Below are 25,447 nucleotides of genomic sequence, written 5' to 3'. Positions count from 1 at the left end.
CACCTTTAATCCCAGTGCTCAGGAGGCAGAGGCAGGCGGATTTCTGAGTTTGAGGCCAGCCTGGTCTACAAAGTGAGTTCCAGGACAGCCAGGGCTACACAGAGAAACCCTGTCTCAAAAAACCAAAAAGAAAAAAAAAAAGACCAACCAACAAACAAACAAACAGAAAACAAAACTAAACACAACAACCCATTGGCTGCTTTTCCAGAGGTCCTGAGTTCAATTCCCAGCAACCACATGGTGGCTCACAACCATCTGATGCCCTCTTCTGATATGTCAGTGATAGCATACTCATGTACATCAAACAAAGAAAGAAGAAAATCTCACAAAGATCTGGTCATGGTGGTGTGCACCTTTAAACCTAGCACTAGGGAGGCAGAGGCAGGCGGGAAGGCATGTGTGTGTGTGTGTGTGTGTGTGTGTAGTGTGTGGTGTGTGTGTGTGTGGTGTGTGATTTGGAGATGTGTTATAATAATCATGGCTGTTTTAATTCTCCAGTAGTTTAAAATTTATTTCTTTTTTTTGTTAGACGCCCGCCTGCTAAAAGGCCCAACTATGTTAAGCTTGGCACACTGGCTCCTTTCTGTTGTCCCTGGGAACAGCTGACTCGGGACTGGGAGTCCAGGGTTCATGCCCAAGAGGCAGCTATTATAGCTTCAATGCCTGGTGCTCAGGAGACTGACCCAAGACAGCTTGGAGTGCCTTGTGTCCCCAAAGAGATCTGCCAGCTATCTAATGAGGCAGGTATAGCTGAAAACCAACCCAGGAAGCCAGAAGTTACAGGCTGTCAAATGCAGGAGGGGACCAAAGTGGCTGTGGAATGGAATGCCAGTGAGGACCATATGGCTACCGCAGGTAGCCCGCTCTGTGTTGTTCGGTAAGTATAGGCAGCTGCCAGGTACATTTTGAATAGTTTTCCATATTGAACATGCTCTGGGTATGAACATTACCTCGTTCCTCTATGCTAACTCATGACTTTCTGAAAAGGGGAGCCATCCCTTTGATGTTTCATAGAGGGCCTAGGGAAACAGTTTAATACATGATTTGAGACGTGGTACTAACTTATGAAGTGGTTGAAAATACTGTCCTTGGCCTGGTGGCCCTGATTGGTGACAAGCCTCTGGTCTGAGCCAGCCTCTCCAGTTGTGAATTGTGTGGATGTGGGATGGACCAGCAGCCATTTCTCATAGCAGGGTGGAGATGCTTCTGCTGCCATGTGCAGAGAGCACTGCCCACTCAGACCCGACAGTGCACTCTCCTCTTGAGTAGTCTTTTTGTCCACCTTATTTATCTTAAGATTTTTATATCCCTGTTTCTTCTCAAACTCTCCTCCTCTTGCTTTTCTTGTTTTAGTTATAACCCTACTTATTTTTATCTTACTTTTCTGAATGCCTTATTTTTTTCCTCGGCCCCAGTTCTATAATCTTTATTCTTAGTTTGAAATGACAGACATGAAAAGAAGATTATTGGAACTAGGTCTATGTCATGCTTTAAATGGTTTTTCACTTTGTCCCTTGCTTTATGTAGGAGTAGGAAGCTGCTGAAGCAGCTCTCGTCCTGGTGTGGGCCCAGTTCTGAGATCAGGAGGGCTCCCTGCAGAGCTCAGCAAGACTTGACTAGAAACGTCTGCTTGTCCATCCTGGATGATTTCCCCAGAGCCCTGGTGTGGGTCAGCTTGTCCCTGCTCAGGAAGGGCAGCCCAGAGCCACACACCATGATCTGTGTCCCATCTAAGGAAGACCTGCACCGGCTCAGTCAGGATCAGTGCTACCATGGACCCTGGGAATCCAGACACAGTGACCCGTTTAAAAGCCTGATTCTGAAGGAGAAAGAAAAGAAGAAAAAGGAGAAGAGGCAAGATGGGGAACACAGAGCCTCCGAGGGCCTGGCAGCAGGGCCGCCCATAGCTGGGCAGGAAGCTCTGACGCAGGGGCTGTGGTCAGGCCCCCTTCCAGGACTAACCTCACACTGCTCCAGGCTCCTCCTAGGCTTTGTCACACAGGGAGATTTTTCTATGGCTGCTGGCTGTGGAGAAGCCTTAGGGTTTGTTAGCATGACCGGCTTGCTGGAAATGTTGTCCAGCCAGTCAGCAGCCATGAGGGGCCTGGTGCTGCTGCGGCCTCCGACCTCACTGCAGTATAGGTTTGCAAGAATTACCATTGAGGTGTGAATTTAGGTTTATAGCCTGGTCTTAAATTATAACTATTTTGGTCAAAGCTCACAGAAAGTCCTGGCTGTCTCTGTCACCGTCTGATTTAAGATACACTGTGGAACTGCGTGGAAACAAGAATTAAAATGATGTAATTATGTGGGTGATGATTTGTCTTTAATCTGACTCTTTTCCATCTTTTCCTGTCCTGGGAATATGCTTAATTGTTTAACATGCTGGCTGAACACTTTGTATTAGAAATTTTACAGTCACATGATGTACAACAATAACTGTTAACGATTTTTTTCTAAGGAAGAGACTGTAGGGTCCTGGGTTATAGTTCAGTGGTCAAGCTCTTTCATGTTTGAAGGCCAGGGTTCGAGCCTTGCGTCAGAGCTGAAGAAACAGGCAGATGCTGGAAGTGTCTGGCCCCGCATCCGAGGCCCAGGGTGTGTGGCTGCACTCAGTTATGTCTTGCTGAGCTAACATCGTGTGCCATAAAGAAATCCCACGTGGCTGCGTATGGTCAGGTGGGCTGGGCGTGTGACAGTGCTGCACTCCCTGGTGTTGCTTTGTTGTTTCTTTTTTCTTTTTTCAATTTTTTATTAGATATTTTCTTCATTTACATTTCAAATGCTATGCCGATAGTCCCCTAGACCCTCCCCCCACCCTGCTCCCCTACCCACCCACTCCCACTTTTTGGCCCTGGCATTCCCCTGTACTGGAGCATATAAAGTTTGCAAGACCAAGGGGCCTCTCTTCCCAATGATGGCCGACTAGGCCATCTTCTGCTACATATGCAGCTAGAGACACGAGCTCCGGGGGTACTGGTTAGTTCATATTGTTGTTCCACCTATAGGGTTGCAGACCTCTTCAGCTCCTTGGGTACTTGAAAGGACCCTGATATAGCTGTCTCTGGTGAAGCTATGCCAGTGCCTGGCAAATACAGAAGTGGATGCTCATTGTCATCGATTGGATGGAACACAGGGCTTTGTTGTTTCTTAATCTTTCAAAAAACGCCATGGAAATACTACTCTTTGTTGGATTGTCAAAATTGTCTGGTTGATCTTTAGAGAACTTTCTGGAACTATTAAGGAGATCCTGGGTACTGCATAGCCTGTGGGCTGCAATATGGATGGCTGCCACCCTCATGATATCATAGATGATGTCATATGGCATCTAGAATGCCCAGCTAGTTAAGAAGCAACCAGAGTGCTCGCTTTGGAGCACATAGAAAAGTTGTATACAGATACAGAGAAGGTTAGCACAGCCCCTGTGCGAGGATGACATGCAGGTTCATGAAGCAACAAGAGAAAATATTTCAATTAAAAAAAAAAAAACATCTAGTTAAAAAAAAAAAAACATTGTCTTTACAGATAATTTCTGGAGGCCATGATGGTTCATTTTCAAAATATGTTCTGTTAAATATGATAACAAAGCAAAACCCAAGATCAGGTTGATTTAAGATAAGTTAGGTTAAGCAAAAACATTTTGGGGGGGGGAGGGGCGGACTGGAAAGATGGCTCAGCAGTTAAGAGCACTATATGTTCTTCCAGAGGTCCTGAGTTCAATTCTCAGCAACCACGTGGTGGCTCACAAACATCTGTAATGAAAGAAGGCCACTTCTGGCCTGCAGGCATACATACACGAAGGCAGAATGTTGTATACATAGTAAATAAATCTTTAAAGAAATTTTCTTTTTGTAATTAAAGGATTTCTGGAGTTTGAGTGTGGCAGTAGACATTGGGAATCTCTAGGAAGTAGATAAGAATACATAATATTTTTCTTTCTCTTTGATCTTATTCTTTTTGGATAAACATTTTGTAGGACCAATTAGTAAAGACATGCTCTGGTTTGTGCGTCCCGGACCCAGGACAGCACCCTCAGCAGGGTGATGCAACAGCAGGCCACACCAGTGCAGTCAGGGTTCACTGGAGGTCTTGAAAGGGGGTGGGAACGAGCTCTTTGGGTGGCCCTGTAAGTGCCACTAGGGCTCTTTCTCCTTGGAGATTTTTGACATGGGTTGGAAAAAAGACAACAGGCCTTATGGTTGAGGCTTGAGCCATGCCAGCCTCCTTCAGTGTCCAACTCATGAGCTGAAGAAAAAAAAAAATAAGGTAAGTTGCAGTCTGTAAACAGAAAAATATTACCCGATGTCAGCAGTAGGTATGGACTCTTTACACACTTGCTTTGTAGGCAGAATGCCATTTTGTTGCTTAGCAATTCCCCTGGCAAGTCTGAGTATGCTGTGTGGCTGGCTCCCCAGCTGCGGTCTGTGTAGTGGTCTGTGTAGTGCTCGCTCTGCTCTGTCACAGAGCCATGTGATGAGAGTATTTGCAAATCTGGGAACTGTCCTGGGAACAGTTCTCTTGACCTGGTGAATCTGGGAAGCGCTGTACTGTGTTCCATGCAGATTCCTCGTGCACATTTGCATAGTGGAGATTGCAGGGACGAAGAGTCTGTCTTTTGGAATCTTGCACAGCCACTGCCCTCCATACCTATTGTCCAGGAAACATACACTTTTTTTTTTTTGACATATCTTTTTGAAAAAGTGGTGGTCTATCAGATCCAAATCCCTCAAGAAAAAGACTGGTAGGGGTCCTGTTCTCTCTATCAATGGAATAGAGACATGGAGTAAGTGACAATGGCTTTCTGTCCTCTTATTGAGGGACAAGGATGTCAAGGCCCACAAAGTCAGGTGCTGTCCCAAAGATTGTAAGTTGCACACTTGGACCAGTTACAGCCATATAAGACAAAATTAATTTTGGGTGGTTTTGTTTTCATTTTTTGGGGAGAGTGTATGCCATTACGTAGTCCTGGCTATTCTAGAACCAGGCTGGCCTTGAATTCAGAGGGTCCAACTGCCTCTGCCTCCTGAGTTCTGGTGCTGGGACTAGAAGGCTCCATCACCATTCTCAGCTTCTGGGTCACACTCTTTAAAATATGTGAAGTGTTAAACGTCAAGGTCTGTTAGGGACAAGCCTGCAGGAAGACCTCTAAAGGATTGTCTAAGGCAAACCACCAGATACACCTGTGGGGTTAATTGAAGCAGGAAGACCTGCTGCTGTGGATAACACCATATCCCAGGATGGGACCCTGAGCTGTATACAACGGAGAACATGATCTGAGCCACAGCGTTCTTTTTTTCCTGATTGTGAATGGGGTCTGATCAGATGCTTCACTCCAGTTGTCCGACTTCCTCACTATGATGGGGTGGGGTGTATTCCTGAGCTGTGAGCCAGGATAAACCCTTTCTCCTTTGGGTTGCTTTTGTCAGGGTGGCGGCAGCAACAGGAAAAGAAACAGACTGAATGCCAGTTGACTTTTCTCATCAGGAAAATCAGAGAGTGAAGCCGACATCAGTATTTGCTCGTGGTTTGAGACTGTCTTTGCAGGCATTTTCTTACCTCAGTCATGAACTGCTGTGTCTAGCAGAAAATTTCTTTTCCCAGGCAGACTTCAAAATCCTGGCTCAGCCTTCAGAGTATTTTGATTTCTTGTGCTGCTGTACGTGGTTAACAACAAAATAATTTAAATCACCCGACTTCCACCATCTAGATGAGAACTACCACTAGCTTTCCCGAGCTACCCATTTAAACATTAAGATATAAATGAGTGGGCATCTTTTAAGAAAAAGAAGTGGAGGGTTTAATTGGTTAAATGGGAACCTATGCTCACATAGTAGAGTATGCTTGCACACACACACTGAGCCATGCACATTCACACACTTGCACACACAAACATATACACTTATGCACACATGCACTTGCATATCCATGTGTGTATACTTGCCTATGCTTGTGTGCTCGCGTGCGTACGCCCCCCCCCCCCCCACACACACACTGTGTTAGTTGCAGATGTCAGAATAGCAAGTCAGTTACACAGTTCTGGGCAGCTCTCCCCAGAACTATAGGATGTTGTTTCATCTCTGGCTTGTCTGTATGAGAATCACCTGAGAGCACAAGCCTCAGTTCAGAAATCCTGCTGAGCCAAAGTATGAGCATCTGCTAGCTGCTCTCTGGGTCCTTATGATGTGTGACTCCACTGGGGCCCGAGAGGCCTGCCTCTTTGGACCCTCTGACTTCAGAGACCTGTGAATGAGTAATGGAGTCTCAGATGTCTCATAACTCCTGTCTGCTTAGCCAGCTTCGTCTGCACCAAGAAACTGTATCCCTCTATGACATCAGCTCTCCTGAGCTGTTGACATCTAGGTAGAAACGTAATGAGACATTGTGGTCCAGACTGGGAATTCTACCTGGGACAAAACTTATTTTAAAAAACAAAACCAATTGACCAATCAAAGCAAAAGCCAGCCTGGCTGGTACTTGTGTGATTCCAGTATCCCAGAGTTCTTTGGCTTTTTTTTTTCCTTTTTATTTTTTTATTAGATATTTTCTTTATTTACATTTCAAATGTTATCCCCTCTCCTAGTTTCCCCTCCGAAACCCCCTGTCCCCTCCCCCAACCCAAGTACTTTGTTTTGATATTTTCCTCTCCTGGTAAGAATGTCCTAAGCTCAGATGTTCTCAGTTTTGCTGGCAAACCCTGGAAGCATGCTACCTACTCCTTGAGATGTCAATCTAACTGGACTTAGTGGTGCCTAAAAGGCTCCAGATTTAGAACCACTATTCTGACTCTTAAAAAGAGGTTCTACTGCAATCCCCTAGGGGTGTGTGCCTGTCAGTTAAGGGAAAGGGCAGGGCAGCCAGCCATAAACTGACACTGGTCATCGAAATCCCTGAGATCCAGCTGGGGTCAAGTGAGTGTCCAAACTCAATTCAAAGTATTTCCAACCTCTCCCAATCCATTCTAAAAAAGTATAAAGTTAACCGGATTCTGTCCTTGGGGACAACCCCAACGCCACCCCCATCTCCCCATGTGTGTGCATTCATTTAAGGACACACTCCTAGCTCCAGTCCAGCCTCATCATAGCCTGCTAGGCCTGCTCACGGTGTTCCGGACGAGCTGGACTTTGTGCTCCTTCTACAGGCGCTTGAGACCTTGACCCATTTGCCTTTGCAAAGACCTGCTCTGTTTTCACAGAATATCCTCATCCAACTCCGTCTCATCCGTATGTGCTTGACTTTAGTGGCCTTACCTGCCACTCAAAATACGTTGCTTTAGACCATGGTAGTGCGTGCCCACAATCCCAGCCCATTGGAGGTTGAAGCCAGAGGATGAAGAGGTCAAGATTGGCCTGAGTTACTTAGTGAGATACTGTTTCAAAACACAAAATCAAAACTAAAGCCATTCTTCTACATACATCATCCTCCAGCCCATGACAATTTCATTTCCTGGTTACCTCACAGTGTGTAATCATGTTTGCATTATGTACTTGTATAATTCTTACACATCAGCCTCAGGAAGGTGAGACCGTGTCTTTGATTAATGTTTCAGCACAGCTTCCTTCCCGGCTCTTAACTCATCACTTCTGTCTAATATATTTTTGTTGAATTGAAATTTTAAGTGATCAGAGGTCCGGTAAAAGTTGTAATGAACAAATAAGCCACTAGGTGGTGCCAAGACCATGAGCATAGGCTGTGGTTAAAAAGATCCTATTAAAATACAATTCTGTTGTGCAATATCCTTGTTACTAAGGGTATTTATGTGGTCTTAGATTAATCAGTACTCCATCTTTTAGAGGCTATACCCATTTGGGCAGAATCCTAATTGGCAAGATTTTGTTATGTGGAGTGTGTGTGTGTGTGTAACTGTGGTGTGTGCATCCATGCATCAGATTGCAGAGGCCAGAGAAAGATGTGTGTCTTCCTGTACCTCTCTCCACCATACTGCCTTGAGATAAGGTCTCTCACTGAACCAGAAGCTCATTGTTTGGGTTAGCCTGGCTGACCAATCAGCTCTCAGGATCCAGCTACCTCTGTTCTCAAATGCTGAGGTTATAGGTCTGCACAGCTATGCCCATGGGCTGTGGGCTTTAAAGTCAGGTCCGTATGCTTCAGAGCAAGTGCTCTTATGAATTGAACCATCTCCCTAGTCTAGTTCTATGAAGTGTGTGTGTTCGTGTATATGTGTGTATTTTTATGTGTGTATAGGTGTGGTTGTGTATGGGTGTTTGTGTGTGTGTGTGTTTGTGTATGTGGGAGTTTGTATGTGTGTTTGTATATGTGTATATGTGTCTGTATTTATGAGTGTTTGTGTATGTATGTGTGTTTCTGTGTGTATGTTAGGGTGCGTGTATGTGTGGTTCACATGTTGATGTCAGAAGACAATTTCAGGAGTCACTTCTCTGTGAGATGTGGGCGTTGAGCTCAGGCTTTCAGGCTCACTGCATAAATGCTCTTACTATCTTGCTAGCCCATGGGCTCTCTGAATCTTGAAGATGTCTAGAAAAGAAATAATGGAAACTGTCTTATATAAAGTGTAATGCCTGCTCACAGTATCCAGCCAGTCAATCAGAGCAGAAGGCTTCGGTGACAGTGCCCTCCCTTCCTTTCCACTCTTATTTTTTATTGAAGTCACTTATTAACCTTTTGCTTTCTTTTCTCTAAGGCAAACAAACTAGCCTTATGTCTTTAGTTTTCCTTCAGCAGAGGAATCTTCATTGACCAGCTCCCCATCCTTATAAGCCGGACTGTTCATTTTCTGGCCCCTAGCATCCAACTTCTATGGGAGATCAGAAGGAAGCCCCAAGGACAAGTTTCACCCGTTCTCAAGACATTACAACAGGAAAAGATGCCCAAAAGTAGGCGAGGAAAATATAAGATAGAGCCCTCCTGGTCAGGATGACAATGTTCTGTTGTTCTGTTTTATCTTTTGCAGAGCTATGTGAGTGTGCCTGAGTGTGTGTGTGTGTATGTGTGTGTGTGTGTGTGTGTTATGTGCGTGTGTATGACTTCTTGAGGTAGACTCTGGAACAAGCCCTAGCAGCTGGCATGTGCATTCTGATATCAGTTTTGCCAGACGCAGAGCTGTAGCTGTCAGGGGTCCAGCAGATTTCCCGATCCAGGGACCTGTCTGTGCCATCTGTGACTACTTCCCACTGTATACCCACAGTGGTCATTAGGAAGGTAGCCCCAGGACCATCACTTGGTCAGAAAATGATAAGCTGGAGTTACCCTGCTGGCCTTGGACTAGCTGTGCGAGGCACTCATTCTTGCCCAGCTTGCTTGCATCTTCCACCCACCCCATTTTCTTCTCTTCTGGCTCAGTTGCTTCCCTGTGGGCTTTTTTCTGTTTCTCAGTGAGATGGGGGATGCTAGAGAACAGAATCCGATAGGCTTATGTTCCTGGGATCAGCAGCCTCAGCAATGGGGACTTAGAATCTCAGGTGCCAGTCCCAGACCTAGAGGAAACCAAGCAACTGGACCAGATCCTTGAGTGTGATTCCCACAGGCAGGAATGTTCCAGGGCTGTTCACAGAGTCCCAGGTGTCCAAACACTGCTACCACACCACCCCGCTATCATCAGAGCTCCTGGGCACTTGCCAAAGGCACACATTTCTGAGCATCAGCCTCCAGAGAGCCCAGCTGCGCCAGGCCTGTGGGTGGCCAGCAGTTTGTGGTTTCATTAGCTCTGGGGGTGATTTTGTGGGGTGTCATCAGAATCATCAGGCGAGACCATCTTCTGGGTATTCTCTACTCCTGGGATTCTGATATTTTTGCCATTGACACTCTTGGGATATTAGAAACCAAGGCAAGATGTTTGTTTATTTGTTTGTTTTACATGCAGAGGCTGAGGTTCTAGACTACTGTGTGCCTTTTCTCCCCACACCCCTCAGTGGGCCTTGATTTCTAGGTGCTGGCTGTTGAAGAAGAGTCTGGCCTTTCCCCAGCATCTTACAGGTATCTGCCATGTGGCTCCCATGGCTCCCACACTGGGGAGCCAGCTGAATAAGTTCTGGTGGGCTGGGGGTGACCAGATGTTAGGGTACTCAGGGCTGAGCTGCAGCATCTTGACTCTCGGGTGTTGCTTTTGAGCAAAATGTCAGTGTCTGCTGTATCTGGTCTTCCCAAATGCTCCTGTCATGTTAGTCATCTGTACCATGTCTCCAGAAGCCCATGTGGATGCTAAGAAAGGATGCTCAACCAAGGCTCCCGTCCTGGGCCCTTGGTTGGGTATCTTGAGGTTGCAGGTCTTCAAAGTGGAGGGTGGACCTAGTGGGTGAGGAAGCAGCTGGCCAGAGCTGTAGATCACCTGGGGGAGAAAGGAAGATAGGAGACTTCCAGGGCATCCTGCCAGGCCAGAAGTTAAGAAGTAGCAGGAGACTCCAAACCAGAACAAAGATTCCCTATTCCCTTAGAAGCCACTTCAGGGATGGGCAGCCTCAGACTTTATCTCCCAAGCTTCCCTGAGCCCACTGCTTGAGGTCTGTCTGTGGGTCCTGTCTTTGAAAGGGGGGAAGGTAGGAGTTACTTCTTATGTTGGGAAAGAGCTTGGTTCCTGATACACTAGTCAGTTCATTTACCCACCTTTCTCCCACATGAGGAGCTACACAGCCGCTGTAGAGTTTTACTTTTCTACTGCCAACTCTGTTCACAGACAACTCTTTGGCTCTGTTTGTTCCACTCCACCCAGAGGCTGGGCAGGAGGTGGCTGTGATCTGAACCCTCTCTATGTTCCCAGGTAGAATTTAGGTACAATTTTATAAGTCAGGTGGAGGTGTCTACCAAACTGTATTGACCATAGAAACAACCTCAAACATGGCCTTGAACAGGAGTCCCCAAACCCAGCATGCGGCTTTTACAGAGCCACCCAGGACTCTTCATTTCCCTCATTCTCAGTGGGGAAACACAACACCAGTCCTGCCAGCGTGGTGTGGAGTAGATCTGTAGGCTTCCAGCGACCTCACTCAGGCACTGGTTTGTCAAAAGTGGAACACTACGCTTGTGATCCATGTAATACAACCACACTCTGATCAAGACTCCCGGAAAGCCAACACGGAAAGAGGCCACTGACCAGCCAGCCAGTAGGAAACAGAACTCAGGCTGTCCTAAGTCACACACACATTGTGAGATTTACCAGGCTTTCTACATCAGAGTCATGCTGGTGCTCCAAAGCACACGAGAGTCACACACTGCCTTGTGTCTAAACTGCTCAAGCTTTGGCGGCCAGAGAAGACAGTTTAGGAGTCTGGTGCTCAGGCTGTCGGGGGAAATCTGGCTTCCTTTGTCCTGGTGTTGCTTTGGAGAGCCACGGAGTCCTGATAGATTTATTTTCTTTGCTTTCATTTTGCCTTGATATACTGGTGATATTTATGACTCCAGCACCACCCACATCATTCATCTTGCCCTTGTTAGGTGTGTGTGTGAAATGCCTATGATTACGTCTGCCAATTGGCCCACTCATGCTGAAAATATCCGCCAAAACAAGACAATAACACACAGCCACCTCCTACCCTGAAGAGAGGTAAGGTGCTGTGTGGCACGCTCATTCTGAACCCTGCACTCCCTGGAGCTGTAGTCTCTGCTCATGTCCTACCCAGTGTGGGTCTTCTGGGCCAATAATCACTGTAGTCTTCTAATCTTGTCCATAAATCACTGGCCTGGCTTCCAGGCCTTTGTGGACATTGTTACTGGATTCTAGCAGGGATTAAGTTCCTGCTCGTGTGATAGAACCCAGCCGTCCTTTCCATCGGTCACCAGTCCTTTCCAGGGTTCTGGCTCTTTGTTGGTCACCTGGGACCCTCACTGCAGATAGTTAGGGAGCACTGGAAGGGTATAGATTATGGGATGACAAGATGTCAGCCTGGGCAGGTGATTTGGATTCTCTTGTCCCACCTGGACATGGAAGAAGCTGTGTCCTGGAGAGTGGACAGCATGTGTCTAAGTCACTTTGCCACATAACACAGCTTCTGTGTATGAATTGAAGCCAGAAATGTGCCTTCTCCTGTCGAGAGGATTGCTCACCCATAGTAGACGTGAGCTGTAAACTGTGCTAGATTTGGATCTTTGTCATTCTTTCTTCCTCTTTGGATCATTTCAACTTTCTCCCAGTGGGCCTGCAACTCAAGGGGCAGAACTTTCAAAGACCTACTTGAGATGTTTGCAAGATCCATAAAGATGGGCTTTAAGACCCGCCCTTTTCAGACTGAAGGACCTTGGGGGAAGTCACTTAAGCCCTCAGGTCCACAGTGTCCTTGTCAACAATGGAGATGGCACTAATGCTCCCTTCATCCCCCTCGCTGAGCTGAGATAGAATAACAGAAACTTAAGTGCCTTGTGTTTATATTTGCTAAGTGCTTGCATGTGCCTGCCAGGGAGCTTTAGCTTAGTTTATATGGATTATTTATTTTAATCCCCATAGCAATTCTGTAAGATGTACAATCTCTTATTTTGCAGAAGGGCTGCAAAATATGCTTCACTGAGAAAGTCCACGGAAACAAAGTGATTGTCTAGGGCAGCACAGCAAGAGAGTGGCACCTAATAGATGGCAATCACCATCCTGGCCAACATGCTCCTTGGTAAAGGCTTGTCACAGTCTGTCATTTTCCTTTTATCTCTCTCAGATATGACCTCTCATTAGAAATCTGTTGGCAAATGGACACTTAACAAACAAAGGCTAAAATAGATAGTTATTCTGAGATGTTATGGGGTTGAACATGGCCATTTGGGGACCCCCCAGAGTTGTCCACTGAGAACATGCAGTACCCAAGTATAACCACAGGGTGGCAGTATGGACCAACAGTGACACTCCCAGAGGTTCAGTCCCTAGAAATTAAGGGAACTACTAGCCCTGGAGGGATGTTCCCTGGAGCCTTCATGCAAATGGGAAGGGCAGCTGCCTCTTCAGATTCAATGGCTGTTTGTGGAGCTCCAGCTGCAGACCAGGGCCTACACTCAGAACCAGGAGACGTAAGGTTTGTTGCTGTCCCCAGAAACTCTCTTCCATGTGGAAAGGCTCCATCCAAATGATGAGGAAGAAAGTAGGACATTATGCTAGACCTAGAAAAATAAAAATTGAATTTGCTATACTAAGCTCAAAGGAGACGCTAGGTGTTTGACCCTAGATCCTCGCACCTTCTCTAGCTGCTCTCTCAAAGTTACCTGTCCCCGAAGCAAAGGAGACTAAGAGGATTCAGCCTTGAGGAATGCTCTAATGACCGTATCCCATCATTCACAGTTAGTCCCTCTCATCTGCCCTGGGAAGGCTCTTTCTTCTTCACACGGCTGCCAGCATTGCTACATGCCTCCACACTGGCCTCTCCCTTCTGACTCTCACCTCCTGTGTGTACATTTACCACATTATACAGAATGGTCAGTTTATACAAGTGCCCCAATGAACTGACTGAAATGTCACTGGGGGCAGGCAGAGTCCCTGTGCTCAGCACCTACAGCCTGTCAGGAAGCAGGGAATCCCCTGGGCACCCGCTCCATTTAACTGAGTTACTGGATGGAAAAAGGACACACATGGTTTTTTTAGCTGTTGCTATCCACCTCAGGCCTGGCACAACCCTGTGCCCTGGTATTATAGATACAGGGATGATGGATACATAGATGCCACGACAGACAGACCTGAAGGTCTCAAGGGCTTTACACACACATAGGACTTAGACAGCTGTCTCCCATCTTGATACTACACCATCTAGAATATACCTTTCTGAGGCTGCTTTCTGGCTGTCTCTGGCTGCTGTGAATAAACCCCACAGGTTGGTCAGTGGCTTATCAGACACTTATTTCTTATTGTTCTAGAGGCTGGGAGGTTGAAGATCAAGGTGCTAGCAGACTTGGCTCCTGGTGAGATCCATCTTTCTAACATTCAAACCCTCAGTTGTAAGCTATATTACATCCCATTTTGAAGGAAATAGGGAAAGTACACTTACTGCAGTGTGTGATTGAACATTCTGCTTTCTCTTCTTCCTTCCCTTACAGACTTCCCACCCTCATGACCTCACCTGAACCTGGCTGCTACCCAAAGGCCTCACCTCTCAGTGCTACCATGTGGGGTGAGGGTCAGGGCTTCAATGTGTGTGTACACATGCACTTGTGTACACGCATGCGCGCATGTGTGTGCATGTGTGTGCGTGTGTGCGTGTATGTGTGTAAAAGCTCACAACCATGTGGTCAGTAGCAACTTCAACTTCTATGGAGTGGTTTTAGTCGAGCTGTACAAATCCAGAGGTGATTTGTTTACAGCTAAATCACCCAAGCTGGCCATGATGGCCTTCCAACAACTAAGAAAGTACTGATTTGCCAGCCATTCAAGTGAGCCATCTCGAAAGGGGACCATGCAACCTCTGTTCAGCCTGGATTTAGTGTGTGTGAGTGTGCATGGAAGCCAAGATGACCCTGAGTGCCCTGGGTTAGGTGTCATCCAACTTGTTTTCTGAGAAAGGGTCTCTCTCTTTCTCTCATATGCAGATTTATATATGCACACATATAAAGAGGGCAGATACAAGTAGTAAAACTAGAAGTTAGACTACAAAAGGGTAAAAATAGTTTTTTTTTTTAATTAAAAAATATTTAATAAGGAAGGTGCTGATTACAAGCCCCTGCCATTTGGCCACATTATTGTTTAATTCTAGCTGACAATTGCAGTCAAAAGACCTGTTAGTGTTCTGTATAGTGTTGTATGATGCTTGACACATACATGACACATGCATGACACACACAGCACTGAGTTCAGCATTGTCAAGAGCACTCAGTCTTGCTCTAAATGTTTCATTTGGATTAATTTGTGTAATTTATATGCACATTCAGTGACAGGAACACTGTCATTTCTCCATGTTTCTGGGGGAAGAGACTGAGAAACAGAGAGACTTAACAACCAGCCCTCTGTCATACAGACAGTAAGTAGAATGGCTTTTTTTTTTTTTTTTGGTGACTATTGAGAAGGGTGTTGTTTCCCTAATTTCTTTTTTTTTTTAAATTAGGTATTTTCTTTATTTACATTTTCAGTGCTATCCCAAAAGTCCCTCATACCCACCCCCCACTCCCCTACCCACCCACTTCCACTTCTTGGCCCTGGCGTTCCCCTGTACTGAGGCAGATAAAGTTTGCACGATCAATGGACCTCTCTTTCCACTGATGGCCGACTAGGCCATCTTCTGATACATATGCAGCTAGAGACACGAGCTCCGGGGTACTGGTTAGTTCATATTGTTGTTCTACCTATAGGGTTGCAGATCCCTTTAGCTCCTTGGGTACTTTCTCTAGCTCCTCCATTGGGGGCCCTGTGATTCATCCAATAGTTGACTGTGAGCATCCACTTCTGTGTTTGCTAAAAATAGGTTTTAAGAGAACAGCTGAAGGCAGAACAAAACCAGGGTGACAGAAGACACATAACACGAAAAGACAATGAACTAGGAGAAATGTGACATGGAAGAGACAGTGAACAGGAGACATGTGACATGGAAGAGACACTGAATGGGAGATGTGTGACATGGAAGAGATAGTGAATTAGGAGACATGTGGCTCAGAAGAGACAATGACGTACAGGCAGCTGAGGAAGCTGGAAGCCCCTAGTTTGTTCTTCAAGGTATGGTTGAAGGGAATGTTTTTATTGCAGCTAGGATGGAGCCTCCAGCCAGAGGCATCTGGAAGAGTCCAGAGCAAGTAAGCAAAGTAGTAGACTGAGCAAGGCTAGCAGATTGGATTGGAGGGGTTTAGAGTGAGAGAGAGAGAGAGAGAGAGAGAGAGAGAGAGAGAGAGAGAGAGGAGTCAGAGTGTGCAGGGTTATGTGGAAATGAGAGGATGGGGGAGGGACTCTTGTGAGCTGGAGAAGTTTAGGGGTCAGGAAGAGCCTGGATGCTAGCTCAGACTCTGTAAGAGGTATTTGCAATGCTGAGAGAGCCCAGAGGCCAACATGAGTTTTGGTGTGTTAATAGGCACCACAAATAGCCATTTGTCCTTCGGTCAGATAAAGAAGTGGCTCCTTTGGTAGAGGAAAATAGGGCATCAGAATTTGGGAGAGTGGAGTTTTCTTTGGACCTGGCCTTTTCAGCCTTTTTGTTGATGATAAGTTTCAACGTAATCTCTTATGTAACTGCTTCTTAGGTGATATTAGGTATGGCGAGGCAGGGTCTGTCAAATGGCCTGTGTCCTCATGCTTGGGAGGCAGGCAGTTTACTGAGAAGGCTGTCTTTCCCACCCTCCAGCCTTGAGTCTGCAACCTTCGTTGAGTACATCCCTATAACTTCCCCAGGCACTCTGAGACAGAACTGCCCAGCCAAACTGACCCTCGCTTTCTGACCCACAGGAATGATACAGGCTGATTATGATTGTTGTTCAGGGTTTTACATTTTGGGGTGATTGGTTACACATAGTGACTTAACTAGTACAGGCAGGGACTTAGGTAGAATTACAGCTGCACACCCTGTGAGTGCCACAGGGTCTGAGTGCCTGTGCTCCATGCTGCTTCCAGTCCTGCCCCTTTGACAGCATCAACATTGGCTCCCCATTCCCCATGCCTGGTGTCCCAAGCACTTCCTGGCACCCGCCCCAGCACTGGGTAGGCACGGCAGCCAAGCAGCTCTGCTTGCTCTTAGCACTCTTTCTTGGCTCTCAGACCCAGCTGGTTTGGGTCTGGACCACAAGGTCACAGATGACTTTCCTCCTGAGTCCTCTCAGAAGCTTCATCATGATTAGGAATAGTTTTTGTTTGTTTGTTTGTTTGTTTGTTTGTTTGCCAGGGCAAGGACTGAGAGAGATAGACTTTTCTGGTTGGGTGTTAAAGAAAAATGTCTTTTATTTTATTCAATTATTTTATTTTGTGCTTATGTGCAGAATGTTTTGCCTGTATGCATTTATGTGCTCCACATGCATTCCTGGTGTCTTTGGAGGCCATAAGAGGGGAAGGGATCCCTTGGGACTGGAGTCATAGATGATTGTGAACTGTGAGATGCCATGTGGGTGACTGGATTGAACCCAAGTCCTCTGGAAGAGTAGACAGTGCTCTTAACAGCTGAGCCACCTTGCTCCCCCACGTCAGACTTCAAATCTTTTGAAAAATGTGTTGTTCTTACACTAATCTATGCAAAGAGACCTATTCGCCCAGATAGTAAGAGTCTCAAGGGCAGAGACTGTATCTTTTCTATTAATTAATTCAATTATTTAACCATCTATCTATCTATTTGACTATTCTTTCTTTAAATTAGGTATTTTCTTTATTTACATTTCAAATGTTATCCCTTTCCTAGTTTCCCTCCAAAAATCCCCTCTCCTCTCCCGCTCTCTCTGCTCCTTAACACACCCACTCCCGTTTTTTGGCCCTGGCATTCCCCTATATTGGGACATAGAACCTTCACAGGACCAAGGGCCTCTCTTCCCATTGATGACCAACTAGGCCATCCTCTGCTACATATGCAGCTAGAATCATGAGTCCCACCATGTGTTTTCTTTGATTGGTGGTTTAGTCCCAGGGAGCTCTGGGGATACTGGTTAGTTCATATTGTTGTTCCTCCTATGGGGCTGCAAACCCCTTCAACTCCTTGGGTACTTTCTCTAGCTCCTTCATTGTGGACCCTGTGCTCTGTTCAATGGTTGGCTGTGAGCATCCACTTCTGTATTTGTCAGGCACTGGCAGAGCCTCTCAGGAGACAGCTTTGTCAGGCTCCTGTCAGCAAGCTCTTGTTGGCATCCGTAATAGTGTCTGGGTTTGGTGGTTGTTTATGGGATGGATCCCCAGGTGAGGAAGTCTCTGGATGGTCATTCCTTTAGTCTCTGCTCTGATTTTGTTCCCCCTTCTAAGAAGGATCAAATTATCTACACTTTGGTCTTCCTTCTTGTTGAGTTTCATATGGTTTTTGAATTGTATCTTGGCTATTCTGAGCTTCTGAACTAATATCCACTTATCAGTGAGTGCATATCATGTGTGTTCTTTTGTGACTGGGTTACCTCACTTAGGATGATATCCTCCAGATCCATCCATTTGTCTAAGAGTTTCATAAATTCATTATTTTTAATAGTTGAGTAGTACTCCATTGTGTAAATGTACCACAATTTCTGTATCCATTCCTCTGTGAGGGACATCTGGGTTCTTTCCAGTTTCTGGCTATTATAAATAAGGCTGTTATGAACATAGCGGAGCATGTGTCCTTATTACAAGTTATAGCATCTTCTAGGTATATGCCCAGGAGTGGTATTGCAGGATCTTCTGGTAATACTATGTCCAATTTCCTGTGGAACAGCCAAACTGATTTCCAGAGTGGTTGTACCAGCTTGCAATCTCACTAGCAATGGAGGAGTGTTCCTCTTTCTTCACATCCTTGGCAGCATCTGCTGTCACCTGAGTTTTTGATCTTATCCACTGTGACTGTTGTGAGGTGGAATCTTAGGGTTGTTTTGATTTGTATTTCCCTCATGACTAAGGATGTTGAACATTTTTTTGTGTGCTTCTCAGCCATTCAGTATTCCTCAGTTGAGAATTCTTTGTTTAGCTCTGTACCCCATTTTTAATAGTGTTATTTGGTTTTCTAGAGTCTAACTTCTTGAGTTCTTTGTATATATTGTATATTAGCCCTCTATCAAATTTAGAATTGGTAAAGCTCTTTTCCCAATCTATTCATTGCCTTTGACAGTGTCCTTTGCCTTAGAGAAGCTTTTCAATTTTATGAGGTTCCATTTGTTGATTCTCAATCTTACAGCACAAGCCATTACTGTTCTGTTCAGGAATTTTTTTCCTGTGCCCATATCTTTGAGGCTTTCCCCTACTTTCTCCTCTATAATTTCAGTGTCTCTGGTTTTATGTGGAGTTCCTTGATCCACTTAGACTTGAGCTTTGTACAAGGAGATAAGAATGGATCAATTCCCATTCTTCTACATGCTAGCCACCAGTCAAGCCAGTCCCATTTGTTGAAAATGCTGTCTTTTTTTTCCACTGGATGGTTCTAGCTCCTTCATCAAAGATCAAGTGACCATAGGTGTGTGGGTTCATTTTTGGGTCTTCATTTCTATTCCGCTGATCTACCTGTCAGTCGATATACCAGTACCATGCAGTTTTTTTTTTTTTTTTTTTTTTTATTTTTTTATCACAATTGCTCTGTAGTACAGCTTGAGGTCAGGCATGGTGATTCCACCAGAGGTTCTTTTATTGTTGAGAAGAGTTTTTGCTATCCTAGGTTTTTTGTTATTCTAGAAGAATTTGCAAATTGCCCTTTCTAACTCTGTGAAGAATTGAGTTGGAATTTTGATGGGGATTACATTGAATCTGTAGATTGCTTTCGGCAGGATAGCCATTTTTACTATATTAATCCTGCCAATCCATGAGCATGGGAGATCCTTCCATCTTCTGAGATCTTTGATTTCTTTCTTTAGAGACTTGAAGTTCTTATTATACAGATCTTTCACTTCCTTAGTTAGAGTCACACCAAGGTATTTTACATTATTTGTGACAATTGTGAAGGGTGTTGTTTTGCTACTTGACCATTCCTTTATCAATTTATTCATTCACGTATCAGTTCCCCTGCCCCTTCCTTACTTCCTCCCTCTCTTCCTCTCTCCCTTTCTTCAGTGGTGCATGTATAAGCACCACATGCTAGGCATGGTGCTAAGGTCTAGGAAGTCACATCAGTGATGACTCCTCTTTCAGGAAGTTGACACTCTGGTTGGGAGAACAGACAATAAACAGAAGTGGAATACACTGATTTTCCAGTCAGAAGCACCGTGAGGAAAAGGGTGAGCACCTGGAGGCAATCTTCATCTTTGCGCCGAGTCAAAGACTTGTTGACCAGTTGACAGGGATGAGTGAAGGCTGAGTCCTCTGATTGCTAGGGAAAGAACGTTGCATCAGCTTAAACATCAGCACAGAGACCTGGATGTGGAAGCATGGAGTACAGTAGGAAGACTGTGCTAATGGATCAGGAAGAGCAGCACATATGAGTGGCCAAGTAGTGAGGCTGTGACCACAGGGCTGGGGGGAGGATAAAGACCTCTGGCTTTTACCTAGACGGAGTGGGGCACTATGACAGGGCTTTTAAGGATGTTGTTACAAAGCACAATCTGCTTGGTCTCCTTCCTAATGTGGCTCCCTGGCACATGCAGACAGGAATCTAAGTTCTAGCTATATCTGCTCACATGGGGCCCTCATCTTTCCTTTCCTAAGAGGGCTGCAGACATATTTATATGATAGTGCTAGCTGGGGTTGCAGGTAACATGGATCTAGGTGTGATTCTGCTTAAGGCCACATGGCCACTTGGAACCACCCATGGCTGCCCTAGTGGGAACACTGATGTAAAATTCTGTGAATCCTTTGGAAACTGAGCCCAAGCACACTGATATGAGACTCAGGTCACCCCATCTCTCTCCAGTAAGCAGCATTTAGACGTGACTCCTTCTTTCCTGTCAATCCACTCTCGGAAGCCAGGGCCTTCCAGGCTCACTATCTCTATCCTTTGGCTTAACATGAGCTCCACCCTTCTTCTCAGATACATAAAGGCCTGAATTCTGGCAGATGGTGTCATCACCAGCAGGAGCTAAAGCCCCAGCCAGCTGGCCACATTTTCTGGACATTCACACTTGGACACTGGGATAGCTGCTTTCTGAGGTCCCACCCATTGACTCTGGTCACATTTTCTGACCCTGTCATTGGTTTGCTGCCTTTCAATTGTCTCTGAGATACTGCTTTCATCCTAGGCTCTTTCTGCTGCTTCAGCCCCTGCAGTTTCCTACCCTGTTGGATCTACAATTCACCAGCACCATCGGAGTCACAGATAGTTGCCATTTCTGAAGATAGCCTAAGGTGTGCCCACTTCTTAGACACACTGAGACTCTGTGTTTGTGATTTTTACATTTTACATTATGATCATACATGGCATGCATATATCTCCAGTGACACTCAAAACTCGTTTTCTGGGCGGACTAATGTCTTGCTGCAATGATATGGAATTCATTATTTTCTTCTTTATCCTGTAGAACTCAACAGAGATAAATTCTCAAGCACTCCACCCCTCCCCAGGCACTCGGTGACTCAGAAGCCCCATGCTGGAGAACACACAGGCCTTCCTAACTTCCCACCTCCGCCTCTGTGGCTGGTCTTTCCAGCGATGATGAACCTTTATTGCAGTGAAGGTCAGGGCTTGGTCCTGGGATGTTGGTGTTATTAAAAACAGATTTAGTAATGCTCTAAGCAGTTATCCTGCCTGGCCAGCAATGGTTTATCATAGTGATAAAGCTATGTAGGACCACTGGGGTCATCTAATCTCTGCTTTTAGGCATAACCACACCTATGTCATTCCAGAGAGATGGGATTATTTTTTTATTTGTTATTTCTTTAAAGACTTTAAGAGGGCTGGAACTTTAAGAGGTTCAGCCTCCTTCAAATATCACCTCTAGGGTTATAATATTTTCATGGCTATGGTGTGTGTGTGTGTGTGTGTATGAAGTGCACACTTTAGGGTTTACATGGTGCCTTCTGTCTGCCAAACATGTCCCCTGCTGACCTTTTTGGGCACAGGGCTGAGACACCAGCAGCAGAGCAGCAGGGGCTCTACCACTCTGTACCACCTACCTCATTTCTTGCTCTGTGATCTAAGGCAAACCATTACCTCATTGGGCCTTGGTTTTCTTGGCTATAAAGGGGAGCTATGACTTTGCAGTTTTGTGGAACTTGAGAGACTGAATGTCCTGTGGCTTGTCCATTGCAGGATCTCTCTGTCAGCGATTGCTGGGAATAAAGACAAGAGAGTAGGAAGCGCCAGGAACATTATGGCTTGAGACTCTCTTGAGAACACACTGTGTAGTCTCTGTGGGCATTCTCAGACACAGCCACTCTTCAGGCAGCCCCTCAGTACATTCTGTGAGGTTTCTGGGATTGCAAGGCCAGTCTTACAGCCATTTGAATCCAGGATACTCAACTGCAGACTGGTATTTCCTGGGCTCTGGCCATGTTCCTATGTTCTGGGGGCATGCAATACATGTTACCCTGCTTGATAAAAAGCAATCTGTCTCTGGACTGCTGGTTTCCATGACAGCAGAGGAAAGAGGAACCAAGCAACCAGGAATTATGTTTAAGGGGGGGAAAAAAGCAAGGCAAGATTTGATGATGGGGGAACCTAGTGACTGGTAGCTATGTGTACACAGAATTCAGAAACACACTTATGTAACAAATATTTGCAAGCATACAATGCTTTCTTGTGCTTCACAGATATTACACTTTTTAAAAATATTAAAAAGATTTATTTATTATTATACATAAGTACACTGTAGCTGTCTTCAGACACCAGAAGAGGGCATCAGATCTCATTACGGGTGGTTATGAGCCACCATATGGTTGCTGGGATTTCAATTCAAGGACCTTTGGAAGAGCAGTCAGTGCTATCACCCACTGAGCCATCTCGCCAGCCCAGATATTACACTTTTATAAGTCAAATGCATATGAAGACCCTGCATGAGCACACATTTTAGCACTGTTCTCAGCATTGTATGTAATGACCCAAGATTAGTTCTCCTTATTATTACTACTGTAACTGCTTTGGGGTGCCACAAATGCCACCATATTGACTGAATTTAATCTGTACATGCCATGGTGTTTTGTCTGCCCCACAGACTGGCTATTCTCCATCTTTTTCCCTCTACTGGACCCCCTTACACTCTGAGATACAAAAATATTGAAGCCAGGACAATTGATTCTCCTAAAGTAAGCTTGCAAAGAAGAGTTTCAGGAGACATAAAGAGGGAGGCATGGGGAATGCTGAGATAGACCCAAAGCTGGTCCTTTTGCACCAGCCAACCAACCATTTTTTTGTACTAATAAGAGAAAAGCAAGAGTTCTTGAAGGAGGCTAAAGTAGAATGCACACATGACAACTTTCTCTTCAGCCAAGAGCAAGGTCCTGATTTCATCTGTTCCAAGAAGGCTGACAGAAGTCCAAAAGCTGCTGAGGCTGAGTCCTCAGCCAGCAGAAGTTGGCTTACCACACCTAAAGAAAGCACCTGTCTCTATAGTGGAAAGCAAGGAAAGTGAGCTTAGTCCGTGAAGAAGCTGGAGCCAAGTCTAGAAGAGAGCTATGCTAAGAAATAGTCAAAACAGCCTTTTCTGGAAGAAGATGCCATTGAAGCTTTCAGAGCTGGAGAAGAGAAGTCAATGCTTGGGTTCAAAGTGTTGAAGGTGGGGCTGGGACTGCCAGTGACTTTAAGTGGAAGCTAATGTTTACTTGCCCATCCAAACCTTCAGGACCAACAGAATCCCTCTCAGCTTCTCTGCCTGTACTCTACAAACCAATCAACAAAATTGGGATGCCAGTGCATCTGCTTACAACATAGTTCTCAGAAGGTTTTAAGACCACTGTTAAAAACTACTAAAGAAAAAGGATTCCTTAAAAAAATGTCACCACTCGATTCCCAGGTGCTCTGACACACCCAGGATCACAGGTAAGGCCACAATATCTGCCCCAACATCTAAAGTAACTGCAGCCCACAAGATCCAAGGATGCAGGAAACCCCACCCAGCCAGAGGCACAGGTTCTTCCCAGTTTGCATCCTGGTGCCTGGAGTGGACCCTGGTGCTGTCTCCCCACCCAATCCTGCAACACCCAGAGAAAGCTTGACTCCCACTATCTCTGATATAACAGGATCCCAGGATCTTGGACACACCAGCATCTAAGGATTCCAGAGGCAACTTGACTCTCAGGAACTCTGACACACCCAGGATCTCAGAATCACAGGATCACAGAATCACAGGATCACAGAGACAGCTGGACTCCCAGGAGTTCTGACACAACCAGGCTCACAGGAGGGACAGGCTCCAGTCAAGAGACAGCAAGGGCAGGTAGCACTAGAGATAACTAGATGTCAACAGGCAAGCACAAACCGTAATAGAAACCAATTCTACTTGACAACATCAGAACCAGTTCTCCCACCACACCAAACCCTGCATACTTCAACATACCTGAAAAGCAAGATTCAGATATAAAATCTCATCTCATGAACATGATAAATTCTAGCTCTCTTCTAGACTTGGCTCCAGCTTCTTCATGGACTAAGCTCACTTTCCTTGCTTTCCACTATAGAGACAGGTGCTTTCTTTAGGTGTGTGGCTTTAAGAAGGACATAAATAACTCCCTTAAAGAAATACAGGAGAACACAGGAAAACAAACAAAAGCCCTTCAAGAGGAAACACATAAATCTTTTAAAGAACTACAGGAAAACACAATCAAACAGGTGAAGGAATTGAACAAAAACCATCCAGGATCTAAAAATGGAAATAAAATCATTGAAGAAAACAAAAATGGAGACAACCCTGGAGATGGAAAACATAGGAAAGAGAACTGGAGTCACAAATACAAGCATCACCAACAAAATACAAGAGATAGAAGAGAGAATCTCAGGTGCAGAAGATACCATAGAAGACATTGACACAACAGTCAAAGAAAATACAAAAAGCAAAAAGCTCCTAACTCAAAACATTCAAGAAATCCAGGAAGCAATGAAAAGACCAAACAAAAGAATAATAGGTACAGAAGAAAGTACAGAAGAAAGAAAGAAGATTCCCAACTCAAAGGTCTAGCAAACATCTTCAACAAAATTATAGAAGAAAACTCCCCTGACCTAAAGAAAGAGATGCCCATAAACATACAAGAAGCCTACAGAACACCAAGCAAATGAGACCAGAAAAGAAATTCCTCCCATCACATAATAATTAAAACACCAAACAAAGAAAGAATATTGAAAGTGGTAAGGGAAAATGGTCAAGTAGCATATAAAGGGAGACCCATCAGAATTACAGGAGACTTCTCAATGGGCACTCTAAAAGCCATAAGATTTTGGGCAGATGTCATACAGACACTAAGAGAACACAAATGCCAGCCCAGACTACTATACCCAGCAAAACTCTCAATTAACACAGATGGAGAAACCAAGATATTCCATGACAAAACCAAGTTTAAACAATATCTTTCCACAAATCCAGCCCTACAAAGAATAATAGAAGGAAAACTCCAACACAAGCAGGAAAACTACACCAAAGAAAAAGCAAGAAACTAATCTTCTTACAACAAATCCCAAATAAGAGAATCACACAAGAATAATTCCACCTCTAACAACAAAAATAACAGGAAGCAACAAACACTGGTCCTTAAAGTCTCTCAACATCAATGGACTCAATTCCCCAATAAAAAGACATAGACCAACAGGCTGGATACATAAACAGGACCCAGCATTTTGCTGCATGCAGTAAACACACCTCAGTGTCAAAGACAGACACTACCTCAGAGTAAAAGGCTGGAATTTTTTTTTTTTTTTCCCAGGCAAATGGTCCCAAGACACAAGCTGGAGTAGCAATTCTAGTATCCAATAAAATAGACTTTCAACCAAAAGTTATCAAAAAAGGTGGGGAAGGACACTATCTACTTGTCAATGGAAAAATCCACTAAAAGGAACTCTCAATTCTGAACATTTATGCCACAAAT

The 25,447-nt window shown here is 45.0% G+C and overlaps 1 protein-coding gene and 1 non-coding gene across 3 annotated transcripts in view; both read left to right on the top strand.

Annotated features, from left to right (window-relative positions):
* Pop1 (POP1 ribonuclease P/MRP subunit) overlaps nucleotides 1-2,314 on the top strand; it is a 35,681-nt gene extending 33,367 nt beyond the window's left edge. For both annotated transcript variants that reach the window (XM_085831989.1, XM_021183600.3), the window contains 2 exons: nucleotides 530-877; nucleotides 1,528-2,314. In XM_085831989.1, the coding sequence (XP_085688115.1) occupies nucleotides 530-877; nucleotides 1,528-2,170 (991 nt within the window). In that variant the 3' untranslated portion in view covers nucleotides 2,171-2,314. The remainder of the gene's footprint in view (nucleotides 1-529; nucleotides 878-1,527) is intronic.
* A 1,047-nt stretch (nucleotides 2,315-3,361) lies between these two features.
* LOC115029541 (U6 spliceosomal RNA) lies at nucleotides 3,362-3,471 on the top strand. Its single transcript, XR_003835100.1, has one exon. It is a non-coding gene; the product is annotated as a U6 spliceosomal RNA (small nuclear RNA).
* The last annotated feature ends 21,976 nt before the right edge of the window (nucleotides 3,472-25,447 follow it).

Source organism: Mus caroli, unplaced genomic scaffold (assembly GCF_978045245.1).
Source record: "Mus caroli unplaced genomic scaffold, Mus_caroli_1 scaffold_16, whole genome shotgun sequence".
NCBI lineage: Eukaryota > Metazoa > Chordata > Mammalia > Rodentia > Muridae > Mus > Mus caroli.
Note: the sequence above shows the minus strand (reverse complement) of the source record. Positions and strands in the feature narration are given on the sequence as shown.